The sequence below is a fragment of the Poromitra crassiceps genome, assembly GCF_964638095.1.
Source record: "Poromitra crassiceps genome assembly, chromosome: 2".
Lineage (NCBI taxonomy): Eukaryota > Metazoa > Chordata > Actinopteri > Beryciformes > Melamphaidae > Poromitra > Poromitra crassiceps.
Window position 1 is genome coordinate 90,882,585 of NC_139624.1, and position 18,452 is coordinate 90,901,036.

General features: G+C 43.6%; 1 protein-coding gene across 1 annotated transcript in view; it reads right to left on the reverse strand.

Moving 5' to 3' along the window:
* The window catches only part of ctc1 (CTS telomere maintenance complex component 1), a gene marked incomplete at its 5' end in the record, with an annotated part of 91,747 nt that extends 74,930 nt beyond the window's left edge, over positions 1-16,817 (reverse strand). The window contains 5 exons of the mRNA XM_083631843.1: positions 3,711-3,946; positions 7,353-7,575; positions 9,026-9,155; positions 11,681-11,780; positions 16,767-16,817. Coding sequence (XP_083487969.1) covers positions 3,711-3,946; positions 7,353-7,575; positions 9,026-9,155; positions 11,681-11,780; positions 16,767-16,817 — 740 coding nt within the window. The remainder of the gene's footprint in view (positions 1-3,710; positions 3,947-7,352; positions 7,576-9,025; positions 9,156-11,680; positions 11,781-16,766) is intronic.
* Positions 16,818-18,452: the final 1,635 nt, after the last annotated feature.

An 18,452-nucleotide genomic window follows, 5' to 3' on the forward strand; every position in this document is an offset into this window, starting at 1 on the left:
CACTCCTGTTTGGTTTGATTCAGTATTGTTTCAAAATAAAAACTCGCTTTCACCAACAGGGCATTAGAGTGTTTTTAAGATGTAATGGTTGTCATGGTCTATGTTCAACTGCCTCGTATTAGGGCTGTGAATCTTCACTGGCCTCACGATTCGATTCGATTACGATTCATCTGTCAACGATTCAATTCGATTACACGATGCATCACGATTCAGCTCAAAGTATTGCAGATCCAAGTATCAAATCCTCAATTTTCTGTATTATTACTGCACATGGCTACTTTTTCATCAATTAATACAAGCAGTCAGACAAATATCAAGTCCCTTTTTTTACGTATAAAGTGCTTTAAAATCTGAATGTCAACAGAAATTTAAACATAAACGATTCAACGATTCATCTGTCAACGATTCAATTCGATTCGATTCACACGTCCGCATCACGATGCATCGATTATACGATTAATTTTGACACCCCTACCTCATATCTAGTAAGCTAAGCTGAGATAGCCAGGCTTTTTGAACAGCCACTCTGAAGTGAGCTGTCTTAACAGGTCGCTTCAGGGGTCAGAGATAAAAAGTCTGGTTCCAACCGGCTAAAGCGTTTGATTGTCTAGATATTGTAGGTGGGGAGGGTAGCATGGTGGCATCTCTCTAAGAACTAGCCACAGCAGATATTAAATCATCATATTAATTAAAAATGATCAATTCTTGTCAAAAAGGTCTCAAAAACAGCCAGTAAAGGGTTAACTAATGTCGGCGGGGCCAACCTGAGGGTGTGTAAAATAGCAAGTCCTGATTGGCTCTGATAGGCTGTTTACAAATGAGCCACTAAACCCCAGCAACTTGTCTGAGCTGGAGATACCAACTGTTTGACTGCAGCAGCAACATAGACGGGAGTCTTTCCCTCTATAAATACAGTACATTCAATTCTGTTTATTAGCGGAATACCCATGCAGTGTATTGAGTGTAAATGTTGCGTTCTCCGCACGCCCCCAACCCATATGGACTCTGTGCTGGCAGGCTGGCCAGCCAAGACAGATAGTTCCTCGTCTTGTTTGTTTCCGAGAGACCCACAAATGTCGTAACATCCATCGAAAATAGCTCCCCAACAGATCCAAAAACATGAGCATATGTGTTTGATGTACCGTAAATTCCGGACTATAAGCCGCGGCTTTTTTCCCGTTTTTTGGGCTTTTTTGGCCCCTGCGGCTTATATAACGGTGCGGCTTATCTATGGATTTTTTCCCAAAAAAAAAAAAATCTCTCTTTTTTAGCACTCTTTCTAACTATAAATCCACTTGTTTTAATTTCCTCTCTTGCCCTCTTTTAACAACATAACATAACATAACATAACACAACACAGGTAAGCAGAAAGAAAAAGACGAAGCAATCACGCCATGAATGAGGAAATGACTCACCTGCTGGAGGCTGGAGATAAACGGCTTGGGCTAAACTTTTACTCCGTGAAACACTATCGATTAAGTCCGACATCGCTCAGAGGTTTTGAGCAGCTTGAAAACAAGTTTGAAAACGTGCAGAAGTCCATCCACTCACTAAAGAAACTAAGGCAACCGTGAACAGAGTTTATAATGCGGAAAAGCGCATCAGCGCACTGGAGGACAAAAACAACACAGTGAGTCCGAAAGTGGATAAAATGCAAAAACATCGAAACGCTGCACACGCAGGTTGATGACTTAATCAGCAGGAGTAAAAGAAATAACATTCGCCTGATCAATGTAAAAGAGGGAGCTGAGATTGGTGACATGGACGCTTTCGTGGCAAAATCCTGTGTTACATCCTGGACCTGAAGGAAGGCGAGAAACCACCAGAGGTGGACAGGGCACACCGGGCGCCTCGGCCACGTCCAGACCCCGGCCTGCCACCGAGGGCCATCTTCATCTGCCTACTCCGCTGGCCCGACCGTCAACTCATCCTCCAGGCTGCGGGGAAGAAGCCCCTCACCTGGGAGGGTACGCGCTTTTTCGTCCGGCAGGACCTCTCCGCGTTGGTGCAACAGAAACGCGCAACATACAACAGCATCATCGAGTCAATGGATATCGCTTTGGCGTACTGTACCCAGCGAGACTCGTCATAACCAGACCGGACTATCTTTAGCACTCTTTCTAACTATAAATCCACTTCTGTTTTAATTTCCTCTCTTGCCCTCTTTTCACCACACCGCGGACACTGTGTGCCCAGCGGCGGAACAAGAGCTCAAAGTGAAACTGCCGAATATCTTTTGAGTTGGACTGGTCAATAGTACTGTGAGTAACTAAAATAAAAAAATAAAAAACGGAATTCTCTCTTCTTTAGCACTCTTTCTAACTATAAATCCACTTCTGTTTTAATTTCCTCTCTTGCCCTCTTTTCACCACACCGCGGACACTGTGTGCACTGTAAAAAAAACAAAAAATACCATTAAAACACCCGCGGCTTATAGACCGGTGCGGCTTATAGAAGAAAAAAATAGTCAACTTTGAAGGTGCGGCTTATAGACCGGTGCGCCTTATAGTCCGGAATTTACGGTACATACTGCCGCGATCAGATTTGTGAAACGCATTTAAAAAAGATCACGATTTGGGCATCCGGGTAGGGTAGCAGTAGATTCCCTGCCTACCAACATGAGGGTCGCATGTTCACGCCCCGTGGCTTGGTCGGGCGTCCATGCAGGCACGATTGGCCGTATCTGCGGGTGGGAAGACAGATTAGGGGTATGTGTCCTGTTGCTGCACTAGCGCGTCCTCTGGTCGGTCGGGGCACCTGTACGGGGCGGAAGGGAACTGGTGGGAATAGCGTGATCCTCCCACGTGCTATGTCTTGCTGGTGAGCTCCCTGCTGTCAGGTGAAAAGAAGCGACTGGGAACTGTGCACATGTGTCAGAGGAAGCATAGTCTACATAGAAGCAGCTAGTCTACGGCTCTCCTCAGATCGGCAGAGGGTGGAGCAGCGACCGGAGCAGCAGGGGGGAAATTAGCCAAGTACAATTGGGGATAAAATGGGCGAAATCTGAAAAAGAAAAAAAATAGAACGACCGCACCGCGGATTTATGCCTCCGCCATTAGTTAATTTAATCCATGGGCCAATGCTGAAATCACTACCACCCAAGGTGACCGCACAATTTTGTTATTTTTGTCTTCCTACATGTCTCTAGTTTATATTTTGGTATGATAACCCTGCCAATCTGGTAGCTTATTGACAGTTATCACTCTGTAAACAGCCCGGCTGTGAGGCGAGTGCTTAGGGACTGTCTACAAAGTGCAACACGGACTACAAAAATATTCAATAACTTCAATGTCGTACAGTGTAGCTTCACCAAAATCACGTCACACATCAATGGCCTGCTGCTGGTTATACTACAGCAATAAGTTTGGAAAAATATGATGTTGCATAATTTTGGTGAATTTTTATTGGGAAAATTATTCAATAACTTCACTCTCATGTAATGTAGTGTCACCAAAATCACGTCACACATCAATGGCCTGCTGCTGGTTATACTGCAGCACTAAGTTTGGAAAAATATGATTTTGCATTAGATTGTCTTCCGTCCGTGGCGGTACCCCATCTAGCCACAACCCAGGTAAGCCTGCCCCCGCGGTTGCCACACGACACACGTGATCCTGGGCCGGATTTGCCCTTGTTTAAGAAAATGCTGCATAGTCTGCCTTTAATGAAGCAACAGTGTGTGTGACATTACAGTAAACACACAGACACACCTGCTGTGTAGTAATGCAGCAGCCTCTCTGACCCCGACTGCTCTGCTAAGCTCTGCCCCTCCAGGACCGACAGCCAATCCCTGCTCAGGACCGGGCCTCAGCGGCAGGGGACAGCCAATCAGCTCCACACAGCCTCCGCGCTCTTCCTGGCTGTGCTCTGCGACATTATGGGGGATGTAGTTCCAGTGGGGGAAGAAGAGCGGAACATTCAGCCACTGAGGAGTGGGAGACAGGCACTGGAGAGAGAGAGAGAGAGAGACAGGCAGAGAGAGAGAGAGACAGGCAGAGAGTGAGAGAGACAGGCAGAGAGAGAGAGAGACAGGCAGAGAGTGAGAGAGACAGGCAGAGAGAGAGAGAGACAGGCAGAGAGAGAGAGAGACAGGCAGAGAGTGAGAGAGACAGGCCTGAAAGGCTTCATCGGGATTGGCATGCAACAGACATCACTCTACAGGAGTGGACCTGATTGGCTGAGTACCGCAGCTCCCACCCCTCCCACCCAAAGGCGTCCTCTGATTGATGTGCAACAGACATCACTCAACAGGAGTGGACCTGATTGACTGAGTCCCGCAGCTCCCACCCAAAGGCTAAAAGGCTTCCTCTGATTGGTGTGGAGCAGACGTCACTCAACAGAACACTCTAGTGCATGAAGTCGTGCTTAGATTAATTCCAACAAAGCCACTTGTAGTGCCAGCTCCACTCTGCGTGCGCTGGGCAAAAAGCGTATTAGCTGCAAACTGACATTATGTAAAATCTAAACTTAGCCATGGACAACTGGTGCTCAACCATGGGGGGCTCAACAGCTGAGCAGGGTAAGAGCTGGTCAATATTTCAAAATCTTTAGACACACATACTTTGTGTTTTGAAACGTTCACCTCATGGCAACGCTGTCTAATAGCCGGTGTTTGCTGTTTGTGATCCAGCTTGATGTGTGTGCGCACGCACGTGTGTGTGTGCACGCACATGTGTGTGAGAGAGAACGTGTTACTGCAGAAACAATCTACCTTCATAGTCTGTGGCCAGGGTGTAGAGGAGGGTAAACGCAGTTTACCCTCCTCTTTGAAATGAGGCAGATTAATATACTTGATATACTCACCTATTTTCAGATCAACTGTATCAATCAATGAGGGGAAACAAAGTGGGTTGGATAGTTTACCCACCTCTGTATTTACCACTACCTACTCGTGCATTCCTTTATAACTGGGAACTGGTAATCTTACGACTTCAAAGGTCATGAGCTGGGACGGTGACATCACCAGAGCTGGTATTTCCGCGTTAATTTCGAATCGCACATAGGTTACGCAAAAACCACGCCCTGTGCCCACCTATGCAGCAGTCTAGCGCCAGGATTGGCCAGGCGCTCATGCTCATGTTGGGCTCTCTGTTACAGGGACACCATTCCTGTGAGAAGCAACAACACCAAGCGAGGCTGCAATGAGGATATTGAAAGGCAAAATCCTACATCGCACCAAAGCATACAATGTATTTTAATGTTATTTGACTTTCTGACCACCCGCCTCAGTGCTTATTATGAGGCCAGAATAACAGATGCTGCTGGCCATTGGGAAGGCTAACCCTTTACTTTTGGTATGTGTGTATGATTAAACTTTTTATCTATGATTTTATATTATTGCATGTTTTTGTAGATTGTTGGGACTTCACTGGCCTGGAACAAACGGCTGGACTGGGGGGGGGGGGGGGGGCAGAAGCTAGGCCTATGTGCTGTAGCCTATTGTATTTTTAATTTGATATTTTTTATAGTTTTCATTTGCAGGTTAAACTGTCAGCTGAGCTCTGTTATTGAAGCTTTGGCTAAAGGCCTGAATTTTACAATGATGTTTGGAAATAAATGTTTAAAAATCGATTGTGTGTTAAAAGCTTGTGTTACGTTTTCATTGGCGTTAATACACTAATAATTAATTTCAATGTCCGCTATCAAGAGCAATTCAGTTGGTTCATGAAATCGCTAGGCTGCGTGCCCAGCGATTTGTGGTGTGGGAGATTCCAGCTGTCAAAAGAAGAAAAAAGACTTGCTCCTGGCCAATCCCGGCGCTTGACTGCTGCGTAGGCGGGCACAGGGCGTGGTTTTTGCGTAACCTATGTGGGATTCGAAATAACGCGGTATTTCCCATTCCAAACTCGTAGGAGCCTCAGCAGCCCCGACCTCAAAAATCCAAGATGGCTGCGCCGCGCAACAACAGTAGTTATAATCGTAATAATGTTGTTTAGCACTTCTGTTTTGTTTGTGTCTCATTAAATCAGCTGTACACACAGCGCTGCATAACATCTATCTGTGTGGACATGAGGCTGCAGTGTTTGTATGCGCAAAATGCCGCGAAATGCCATGTTATCAACTGTTATTGCTAACAATGGCTAGCGACTGGATCTGAACAATGAACAGTGAACTTCCCAGCTCAAGTTTTCTGCAAATGGAACGCTAACAAAACGGATGTGACGTAATTTAGCCTCAACATCCCAGTTATTTTGTGATAAAGGAATGCGCCATACACCCCTGTCTGTGGCCTGTTGTTAAAGGTAGCCTATATAAGCCTATAAGTAGCAAAACCGGTGAACACTTAGATAGTGAGTTAGTTGTTCTTTTTTTATTACTTATATTTTTCGGAGGCTAATTGTTAGACAGCTCTGGTCCATTCAAGCAGCACTTTTGTGCACTAATATTGTCAATTTGGGAAATTTGGTTTTTGAATAAAATTATTTAAATAAAATCTGCGCATTTATTTTTATCCGATTAATCGAAGAAATAATCGACAGATTAATCGATTATCAAAAGAATCGTTATTTGAAGCCCTAGTCTCAAGTCCAACCCAACGGTAAAAAAATATTTTTTCTCTAACCTCTGGGGGCAGGCTCGTTTGAATGCATGAATGACCGGAACTCAAGGGACTCCGGTCGGCAACGGAAAAAAATCCCTTTCCGCTCCCTGCAAGCTCTGCCATTGGCGCTGACTGACCGGCTCTGACCATTTATGGATTTCCTTTCCCCTCCCTGCGTGTCACTCTCAAATCCCTCCATCACTATGAAACAACAACGCTAACTCGTTGATAGTAGGAACTTGTTTCACGCTGAAAATGGTAAGTTTGACTTAGTCTCACGTGGTCAAACCCAACGTCGACGTCTGCAAGCTTCCAGTGACGGATATCATCTATGGCTGGCTACTGCGAGACTTAAGTTTGACGACACACCGGTTGACTCTCGGTCACGTCCATGTACTCCATTTTGATTGGGTAAAGCGCAGCATGCGAGCCTGCCCCCTACGAGCGATGTTATTTGGCTTTTCACGGAGCTTGCTTAAGATTTTTGATGCAAGTCGAAAGTCTGTCTTGAGAGATTACTTATGGATAAACTTTCTATCATCTGCTGCATGCCATCCGGTGTGCTTAGAACACTGCATAGCTAAAATTAAGGAATTCAAAGCGTACTGTATTATCCTCACTCCTTCATCTAGCAAATATTATTACCGTAGTCGACATTTCCTTAATGTTAATGCACCAAAAAAAAGTCCCAAATCTCGAGTCCGAGTCGTCTCGTCTTTTCAGGACAAGTCTCAAGTCACTGTGTGTGCAACTTAAATGTGACTTGAGTCCAAGTCGCAAGTCCAAGTCCCCATCTCTGGTGTATCCTCACCTCACACCTCACACTCCCGCTGGCGTCTGTCAGTCTCCACTCTCCTCCCTGGCCCTCTGTCAGACAGCCAATCAGCAGCAGGTTGACCCGCGGCAGAGCTCTGTGACTGGGCAGCACTAGCTCCGCCTCCCTCACCCAGGCTCTGTGCTCATTGGTGCTCCAGGACAGGTTGCTCACACAGGCCACACGTTGCCTGGCAACCAGCTCAGAGACGGACAGCAGCCTAGCAACCAGAGTGAGGAAAGGCAGGGGTCAGAGGTCAAGACAAGGAGCAGTTACTGTTGTTCAGATATGTATCATAGATAACACATGTGATGTGCTGGCAGCACATCACCCCCACCCTCATCCACCTCCACTGGCTCCTGGTCAAGTCCCACATTAACTACAAATTCTTGCTCCTCACTTACAAATCCCTCCATGAACTTTCCCCTAACACCTATCCGACCTCCTCCACCCCTATACCCCATCCCGGAATTGAAGGTGTTTAGACACTGGGCTCCTCTCCCTCTCCCACACCCGCCTGAGAGCATTCTGTGTGGTGGCCCCCACCCTCTGGAACTCTCTCCCACACCCACCTGAGAGCATTCTGTGTGGTGGCCCCCACCCTCTGGAACTCTCTCCCTCTCCCACACCCGCCTGAGAGCATTCTGTGTGGTGGCCCCCACCCTCTGGAACTCTCTCCCACACCCACCTGAGAGCATTCTGTGTGGTGGCCCCCACCCTCTGGAACTCTCTCCCTCTCCCACACCCGCCTGAGAGCATTCAGTGTGGTGGCCCCCACCCTCTGGAACTCTCTCCCGCCAGAGATCCCCAATGACCCATCCTTGGACACTTTCAAGAACACCCTCAAAACTCACCTGTTTAACAAAAGCCTTTGACCTCTAGTTTACTCTGTTCTCTCTGTTCTTGTTTTATTCGTTTGTCAGTGTGTGTCTCACCATTGTAAAGCGTCCTTGGGTTCCTTGAAAGGTGCTATATAAATCAAAGTTATTATTATTATTATTATTAACAATATAGCATAGCCACTGTGACATCACCCATTGTGCCACGAAGTACTTTTTTCAGTAACGAGCAGTGTAAGTCATTTGAAATGCAGTAATTATATTACAGTTCCTAATCCCAGTAACGCCCCATTACTTTTACACTTTGGGTGTAAAAAGTAATTCTGAATCTGAAGTTGTTTTCTAGCTTAGCTGGCTTGCTAACGTTAGCCATGGGTACGCCTACATTCAGGAGTCATTCAGAAGCCGACTGGGAAATCACTGGGAACAGTTCAAATGGAGCGCCATCACCTCACGCTACTTTAGTTCAGAAGTGGAGAGTGTGTGAATGGTGCAGCTGAGGTGGGACTTCTGTAGGAGTGCTGTGTGCAGTCACTGAGGCTATGCTAATGCTAGCTGCTGCCTGCTACGTCTCATTTTCTCTTTCTACATGTGTTAAATAGAGACGATGCAGCGTGTGGGTGTGGAGGAGTTTGAGCTGTTGAACGGCAACTTTGACGGTGCTGAACTGCTGATGGCTGAGTAATGAAAGTAATGTAACGAGTAATATAACGCGTTACTTTTGCTGCTGAGTAATAAGTAAAATAAGTAATGTGTAATCAATAATCAATTACAATTTTGAAGTAACTTGCACAACACTAGCAATACTGCTGCTCCACCACAGCAGCTTACCTGTAGCTGACAGGTAGAGTGGATCTAGCTCCCATCATCTCCTCTACTCTCTTCACCACACACACACTCAGCTGGGACACACATACACCAGACACCTCCGCAGTGTGACGGGGTCCGCACTGGGTCCGGTCTGCAGAAACAACAACAAACAAGCAAACAGACAAACAGATTTAAATTCATTAAAGTAAGTGAATAAGTTACGGTTATATATGTATTACTAGGGATGAGCAAATACGGCTGTAGAAAGTGGGTGTGGCTTAAGTCTTTTGTTGTTGTTGGCAATTCAGCGTGCCAAAATGCCACCAAAACATTGGCTAAAAAAGGTATCGAATGAAGCACTCTTTTTGTATCAGTATCACTGGGTACTGGTATTATGGGCTGATATAGTCCGTTTCAGACTGAAAACATAACTTGTCTGAGATGAACGGTTGAGAGGTGGGTCACAGTAGCTTGTCGATTATTTTATTTGACAATTCTGGGGACTGGATTGGGCTTTGGTCAATCCTGGCGTGTTCCGCCTCCAAATCGAGTGGGATTCAGCATGTTGTGGCGCTCTCCTCGGGAAGAGCCTGCTGAGTCTGACGCGAGGTTAGTGGCTGAGTGGAGCTCAGCGAGCTGCAGGCAGCCAGCTGCCTTCGTGTTGCGGAGCGGAGAGTGCAGCCCGTCGGCCTGGAATCTCCGAGGTGCGACCCCTGAGAACCAGGCACTCGGAGGCGCGCGCCACTATCGCTATTGCAGTAAATAATATTCCTGGAATGCGAGTTTTAACGAGCCAGTTAGATTTATTTGCATTCTTAGACATTACCGTTTGATTTAGTTTGCATAATTGGCCAAGTTAGTAGTTAGTTTATCGGCTAGAAATTCTGCCAGATGACAGGCACTAGGTGCCATTTTCCCCTTCATTTGGAATAGAAGATTATCCTGAAATGAAGATTTGATTGACAGCTGCCATGTCGTGATATGATTGGTTGAAATGGGGTAGAAATTTGATAGTACTAGGTGACGTCAGCAAACTGTAGATTACTGTTATGAATGAAATCTTGAAAAATAAACTTTTGATGTGAAAAAGTGTGAAAAACTAAAGAAATTAGATTTTTGTGATTTTTTTGGCATACATTATTAAATAGGTGCACTGAATACCCAGGTGTTTGAACTAAAAGAAAAGAAAAGTAATTTTTAGGTTCAGCTCGACTTTAAACAATACCCATCCCACAAGTAGGGATATTGACACATTGTACTTGGATAATACTCGTACTTGTAAAAAGTACATTACCGGATACTCCTACTTATACTTACCTACTTATTACATGATCTTATTATAATAGAGAGCCAAAGTGGAACGTCACTTCCTGCTTCAGCACTGTACCCGAGATTTTCATCCGCCATTTATTTTCCCATAGACATTTCGTAAAATAACCAATGACAAGAGACTAATGTATCAGCCTGGATATAACCAATCACTATAGACCAACGTATCAGCCTGGATATAACCAATCACTACAGATCAATGTATCAGCCTGGATATAACCAATAACAAGAGATCAATGTATCAGCCTGGATATAACCAATCACTAGAGAGAGACCAACGTATCAGCCTGGATATGACCAATCACTACAGATCAGTGTATCAGCCTGGATATCACCAATAACAAGAGATCAATGTATCAGCCTGGATATAACCAATCACTACAGATCAATGTATCAGCCTGGATATAACCAATAACAAGAGATCAATGTATCAGCCTGGATATAACCAATCACTACAGATCAGTGTATCAGCCTGGATATAACCAATCACTACAGATCAGTGTATCAGCCTGGATATAACCAATCACTACAGATCAGTGTATCAGCCTGGATATAACCAATAACAAGAGATCAATGTATCAGCCTGGATATAACCAATCACTAGAGACCAACGTATCAGCCTGGATATAACCAATGACAAGAGATCAATGTATCAGCCTGGATATAACCAATCACTAGAGAGAGACAAACGTATCAGCCTGGATATAAGCCAGTTGGGAGAACGCAAACGTGCACAAAAAAAAGCCTTCAAACCAGAGTGCTGTTTGGATTTCAAAGTACAGCCGCCTTCACATGATAAGCGATCTGCTCTTCTCTCACTGCAAGGTAGAGCGACGAGCAGCAGTACTGTAGCTGTTGCTAGGTGACATTGGTTGCGCTCATGAACGGTCAGCGCTAAGTAGGTCAAAGGTCACCGGTAAGTAGGTCAAAGTTGAAATAATTTGAACTTTCAGTCCCTCCAAGGATTATTGCGATAAAAAATGCTTGATTTTGCGGCGGCTTTTCTCAAAAATTTAAATGCAATTTGCGATGTGTTTTGTGTTTTGTGTGTGTGTGTGTGCGTGTGCGTGTGCGTGTGCATGTGCATGTGTGTGTGCGTGTGTCATGGCAAAATGTGGTTCTGGAGACATCCATTGTAGCGGGAACTACAATACCAATACCAAGTGTCTTGTATCAAGCAGATTTAGAATACATGTACTGTATGTCTACAGTTCAACAGCATTGCCTAGCAACCTTTCTCTCACAACATAACCACTTGAACGCCAACGACTTCCCAACGAGTTCCTGAAGGCAGCATCCGTCTCTATTAGACAAATATTTACAAAAAAATCTGATTTGATGACGGACCTGTCAGGAAGACGTCAGAGGCAGGAGGGGCGGGGCCAGAGAGTAAGGGGTATAACCGCTCTGTAACAAAGCCGAACAGCTCCTTCAGCCAGTTGCACTCCTGCAGAGGTGAGATAACAGTTACAGAACAACAATATTAAAGATAGTAAATACATTAAATTATAGTATTAAGAACTAATAAAATACCTATAGAGAGAGAGAGAGAGAGAGAGAGAGAGAGAGAGAGAGAGAGAGAGAGAGAGATTTTTTTTTTTACACATATCACAATTTAGAACATTTTCTTTCAGAGGCTGTAGCAGGCTCCGTTTTAAAGACAGAGTGAAGTTTCTGGTATCATATGAAACTACAAGACCTAAGGTATCGATTGGTACCAAGCATGTCATGCTAGCTTGTCAGGAAGGTGGCTCAATTTTGGCAAGGGAAAAAACATTTTCAAAGGGGTCCTCTTTTTTCACAGCCTAATGTTGGCAGGTGTGTGTGTGTGCGTGTGTGTGTGTCCGTTTTGAACCAGTACCCTTATGTTGTTATTTAGCTTTATGATGCTATTGCATTGTTAAATCAGCAAATTTTAGGCATCCGGGTAGTGTAGCGGTAGATTCCCTGCCTACCAACACGAGGGTCGCAGGTTCGCGCCCCCAGGTGACCTCCGGCTTGGTCGGGCATCCATATCCATACAGGCACGATTGGCTGTGTCTGCGGGTGGGAAGCCGGATTAAGGGTATGTGTCCTGGTCGCTGCACTATCGCCTCCTCCGGTAGGTCAGGGTGCCTGTTCGGGGCGGAAGGGAACTGGTCGGAATAGCGTGATCCTCCCACGTGCTACGTCCTGCTGGTGAAGCTGTCAGGTGAAAATAAGCGTCTGGTAACTGTGCAGCATGTGTCGGAGGAAGCATAGTGCAGTGCTAGTCTATGTAGTAGGGTCATCTGTGGCACTTCCGTGACCGTGGAGAGCGAAGGTCCGTTTCTCAATGGATTTGTCATCTAGGAGGGTTAATAAACAAATTTAGCCGGGGTGTATTTTTAAAAAAGGCGGGGAAAATATTTGAGAGACCAAAATCCAAAATGGCTGCTGTGGAAATGAACTTTTTAATGCTTTGACCTACAATGATGCACAATACATGGTTTCAGAGCTTATTCTGGTCAAGGAATACATATTTGGTGTTTATATAATGATTTGACCTATTTTTTACCTTCAAATCCAAGATGGCTGCCAATTTTGAGGCAGTTTTTTCAAAATCGTCATAGAGCCTTCATATTAGGCTTGAATGACAGGTCTTCTCATGATGAGTTGAATAATATACAGTATAAGTACACAGAAGTAATCTCTGAGGTCAATAAAGTCAATGTTTGTGTGTAAACAACAGTTGCTGATTTGCGGTTTCCCATTAAATAGGGTATGGCTACTGAGAATATGGTGTCCAGTTCATCCCATCACATTTTCATAATGAACCAAAAACAATTTTGCACTATAGCCTAACATAAAATAGTATTCTGTATGCAAAGCTAGCAAGGTTAGTTGCTTGAGCTGAATTTAAAGGTCAACTCAAAACAAACAATGAAATTAACTTTGAAATTAAAACTGAATCCTAGGCTACTAAATTTCATCAGCACACAGTAAAGGAAACTTGTCTTTGAACTCAGCTGACTGTCTAGTCCTAATCCCTGTTGTGCAATGTCCCTTTTCAGTGAAGTTTTAGTTTTTGTTAAGAGTATGGACTTTTAATCTTGACCTTGTTGGTAGGCAACGGCCCTTTTTCAGTCAAGCATTTTCAGATTAGCTCAGTCAGTCTGTGAAGCAGTCAGTGTCAGCACTTGCGCGAGCTCGCTTTTTCTCTAACTAATGTTAACATTACCCATTTTAAGACACTTTGTTTGAGGATATCAACGTTATTCACTAGTCTAAAGATAGTTCTACCATCAAGAACATATAAAACAAAAGCAAAAACAATTTTTATTTGCAGAAGTCATCATTGATATTTGGTGTTAGCTAACGTTAGGTAACGTTATTATTTTTAGCTAAAGTTAATGTTATCTGTCTCCACACTTCTGTCAACTGACATATGCATTTGCTTTTGAAAATAAACAGCCTGGCTTGCTTAAGCATAACTGAAGATTAAATAGAAATATAACATGACGAATGCATGTACCGATTGGTTGCCCCATCTTCCCAGGAGGTGGTGGTGTAAACATCATCAAATTTATCAAGTCCTGACCAGTCTTGGGCTTTTAATTGTAAGCTGTCCCATTTGCCTTGATTTATTGTATCGGTGGGCTTGCAAGGCTTGTCACATTTTAGGACACATTCATAGGACATTGTGTGCTTTGTCTTTCATTGGGAGGGAAAGCAACTCGCTATTATATTACTGTTATATTATATTGCTGTTATACGCTGTTTATTTTCAAAAGCAAATGCATATGTCAGTTGACAGAATTGTGGAGACAGATAACATTAACTTTAGCTAAAAATAATAACGTTACCTAACGTTAGCTAACACCAAATATCAATGATGACTTCTGCAAATAAAAATTGTTTTTGCTTTTGTTTTATATGTTCTTGATGGTAGAACTATCTTTAGACTAGTGAATAACGTTGATAACCTCAAACAAAGTTTTCTTTTTCTTTTATTTTTTTATATATCCCCCCCCCCCCCCCCCCCCGATTTTTTATCCCATTTTTATCCCCCATTAGTGCTAACGTAATTTCTTTATCCTGGTTGCTACTCCACCCTCTGCCGATCTGGGGAGAGCCGAAACTGGCTCCATGCTTCCTCCGAGACATGGGCAGTTAGCCAGCTGCTTCTTTTCACCTGACAGGGGAAGCTTCACCGGTAGGACATAGCACGTGTGAACAACCAGTTCCCCTCCCTCTGAACAGGCGCCCTTAACGACCAGAGGAGTACCACATTAGCAACCAGGATATTGCATGTTTTTGGTGAAGGGGGTTCCTATATGAAGGAAACCCCCGGGAGGCACGGGGAGAACATGCAAACTCCACACAGAAAGGCCCTTTTGACGACCCCACCCGGGCGATGGGCACTCGAGGACATGCGGACGGGCACGCATTCCTTCAGCGTTCACATCGTCCCAGGTGGGAATCGAACCCACGACCTTCGAGCTGTGAGGCGATAGTGCTTACCACTACACCACCGTACCTCCTTTTATATCCTCAAACAAAGTGTCTTAAATTGTGTAATGTTAACATTAGTTAGAGAAAAAGCGAGCTCGCGCAAGTGCTGACACTGACTGCTTCACAGACTGACTGAGCTAATCTGAAAATGCTTGACTGAAAAAGGGCCGTTGCCTACCAACAAGGTCAAGATTAAAAGTCCATACTCTTAACAAAAACAAAAACTTCACTGAAAAGGGACATTGCACAACAGGGATTAGGACTAGACAGTCAGCTGAGTTCAAAGACAAGTTTCCTTTACTGTGTGCTGATGAAATTTAGTAGCCTAGGATTCAGTTTTAATTTCAAAGTTAATTTCATTGTTTGTTTTGAGTTGACCTTTAAATTCAGCTCAAGCAACTAACCTTGCTAGCTTTGCATACAGAATATTATTTTATGTTAGGCTATAGTGCAAAATTGTTTTTGGTTCATTATTAAAATGTGATGGGATGAACTGGACACCATATTCTCAGTAGCCTACCCTATTTAATGGGAAACCGCAAATCAGCAACTGTTGTTTACACACAAACATTGACTTTATTGACCTCAGAGATTACTTTTGCGTACTTATACTGTATATTATTCAACTCATCATGAGAAGACCTGTCATTCAAGCCTAATATGAAGGCTCTATGACGATTTTGAAAAAACTGCCTTTTAGAGCTCAAAATTGCCAGCCATCTTGGATTTGAAGGTAACAAATAAGTCAAATCATTATATAAACACCAAATATGTATTCCTTGACCAGAATAAGCTCTGAAACCATGTATTGTGCATCATTGTAGGTCAAACCATTAAAAAGTTCATTTCCACGGCAGACATTTTGGATTTTGGTCTCTCAAATATTTTCCCCGCCTTTTTTAAAAATACACCCCGGCTAAATTTGTTTATTAACCCTCCTAGATGACAAATCCATTGAGAAACGGACCTTCGCTCTCCACGGTCACGGAAGTGCCACAGATGACCCTACTAATGGCTCTCCCCAGACCGGCAGAGGGGGTGCAGCGACCGGGGCAGCAGGGGGATGGGGAGAAAATGGGGGGGAGCAGAAGTAAGCTCAATAGTTTGATGTATAATATAATGCATGTCGTGTTAAACGTGTGAACTGTGCAGTTTTTTAAATGTAAACAGAGTTGGCCGGCTAGAGTCTGACACTCAAGCCTCGCGCCACTCGGGCTCCATAGGGTTCCACTGCCGTTGCCACCCAGTGATGCGGTTTGTTTACAAAAATGCTGCTCGGCTGATCCCTCCTATAGGCTACTAGTAAAAGCTAGCTATAGTGGTTCCATACCAACCCAGGTGCCGGCCCCTCCACAGGGTCACCGGGTAAATCTGAGGGATCATGAGATGGTTAATGGGAGAGGAAAGAAGGCAAAACACAAATCTGTTTTCTTTTTCTGTAGTCTTTGATTTTTACTGAAATATTGGATCATTTCAACATTTATTGAAATTAAAGAATGTGAGGTTTGGGGGGTAGCCTACGTATTTGGTGGAGCTATTTAACATCTGAAATGTGACCCCGACGTCATTAGTCAAAAGGGTTGGAAACCACATACTAGGCTCTTTAACAGTATTTTTAATTTAAACGCTTATCCATTTATGTCAAACCTCCATCTGAAAATTACTTAAAGTTAAAGCTGTCAGATAAAGGTAGTGGAGTGGAAGTATAGGCTATCAAACGGAAAATATACTCGCGTAAATTACAAGTATCTCAAAATTTACTTACTTTCCACCACTGCTGAAATAAACTCGCTGCTATGTGGATCTGTGCCGAAGTGAGCACAAAACCTTAACGATTACACAGACATACAGTATACTACTAGTATTGTGAGCTTTATCCTGTTCTGCAAGCGACCAAACTGTCAGATTTATGAAGAGTTCAGTTCACACAGGACAACATGAAAACTACTGTAGTACTGACGGCTTCACTCCTGTCTGTGAGCTGCTCCAGGAACAGCTCCGTGGCGTCCATTTTTTAGTCCAGATCAGTCCGGTCAGAGCTCGGCTCGTGCTGCGGCGGTCTGCTGTTGTGTTTTATTTTTATTTTTGATCATTTGTTAGCTTAGCTTGTTTTGTAAACAAACAACCTCCCGCGAAATGAACTTGTGCTAGTCATAGAACTTCTTCTTTTTAAATTTATTGGCGGTTGGCAAACAACGAATTGGTGCATTACCGCCACCAACTGGTCTGGAGTGCGGATCAGAATCTAGTACTGTCTAGTATTTTACATAATAATAATAATAATAATAATAATAATAATAATAATAATAATAATAATAATAATAATAATAATAATAATAATAATAATAATAATAATGATAACAACATCATCATATCCCTTTCAATCAAAATCGTTGTAAGATATTAAATAGTAATCGATAACACTTATCTGAGTTTACTTTTACTTCTGAGGTCTTGAACCAGCTGCCTTCTTTCTGCCTCATATCTCTGACGGTGTAGTATTGCATGTTCTACTGTTTCTTCATGCCCACAGTCACATCTGCCTGTGAACCGTTTAATCCGGTGTGTCCAAACCCAAGTCTTGATATGATTCTCATCTCATTTGTCCCACTTTCCTTTGAATCCTGTAAAACCGTCGTCCTTTCCTCTCTTCCTCCCATTGCTTTTGCCACCTTCCCCTCAACCTCGGTTTAATAATGCCTTGACTTGTTTTGCTGATGTTAACTACCAAGTCAATGTGTTGATTTTTTTTGCAGCCTCCTTTGCAATCTTATCTACAATCTCATTTCCTCTGACACCAACATGTGCTGGAATCCATACAAATGTAACTCTAACTTTCAAAAATCAGCAGAGCAACGTCAACCCAGAACTCTTAAAAAAAACAGTCATAAAATAAATGAGGGATTCAACCTCTATTCCACAAAAGAGCACATTGGAGAAGGTTTGAATAAATGTAAACATGTATTGCAATGGTAGTATTGATGTAAAACAAATTCAAGTTTATTTTATTTTATTTGGAATAAGAAATTTATTAGGGTCTGACCAAATTATTTCTGTTGAGATGTCTGGAAAAGTTAGTTTATATAAAAGAAAAGCTTTGGGAAAGCAACGTTGATCTATACTCACAAAATGAATTTAACCAATCATAAACTAATAGTTAGTTCCTCATTCGTTCCTCAGTTCCCTAGTAGTAACTACTGTACATTTTGTGTACCTTATTGTAAAGTGTTACCCAAATTCCTATCAACTGTGTTGACGGCAATAAACTGTTGAGTCTTGAAGGTTTCAGACACGAGACATCCCCAATGCCTGGAGCACTCTTCGCCTATCTGACCAGTGGAGCAATGAGCCAACAGGAACATGCTTTTTCTCTCTCAGATCATGTGTCCTTGAAGAGAGGCGCAGGGTAGTCTTGCAGTGCCAGCCGTAGATGGAAGCTTGTTGACGTCGACGGTGGGTCTGACTATGTGAGACTAGGCGCAGGGAGGCATGTCTGGCCCAAAATGGGAGTTATGGAAACTCATAGCAGCCTACACAAGGCTGGGATTATCCTTTTTTCATATCCCCAGCATAAATATCCCCAGCATAAATGGGAGCTCGGGCTCTGTGTGTCTGTCCCACTGTGATTGTCCCACTGTGACATCAT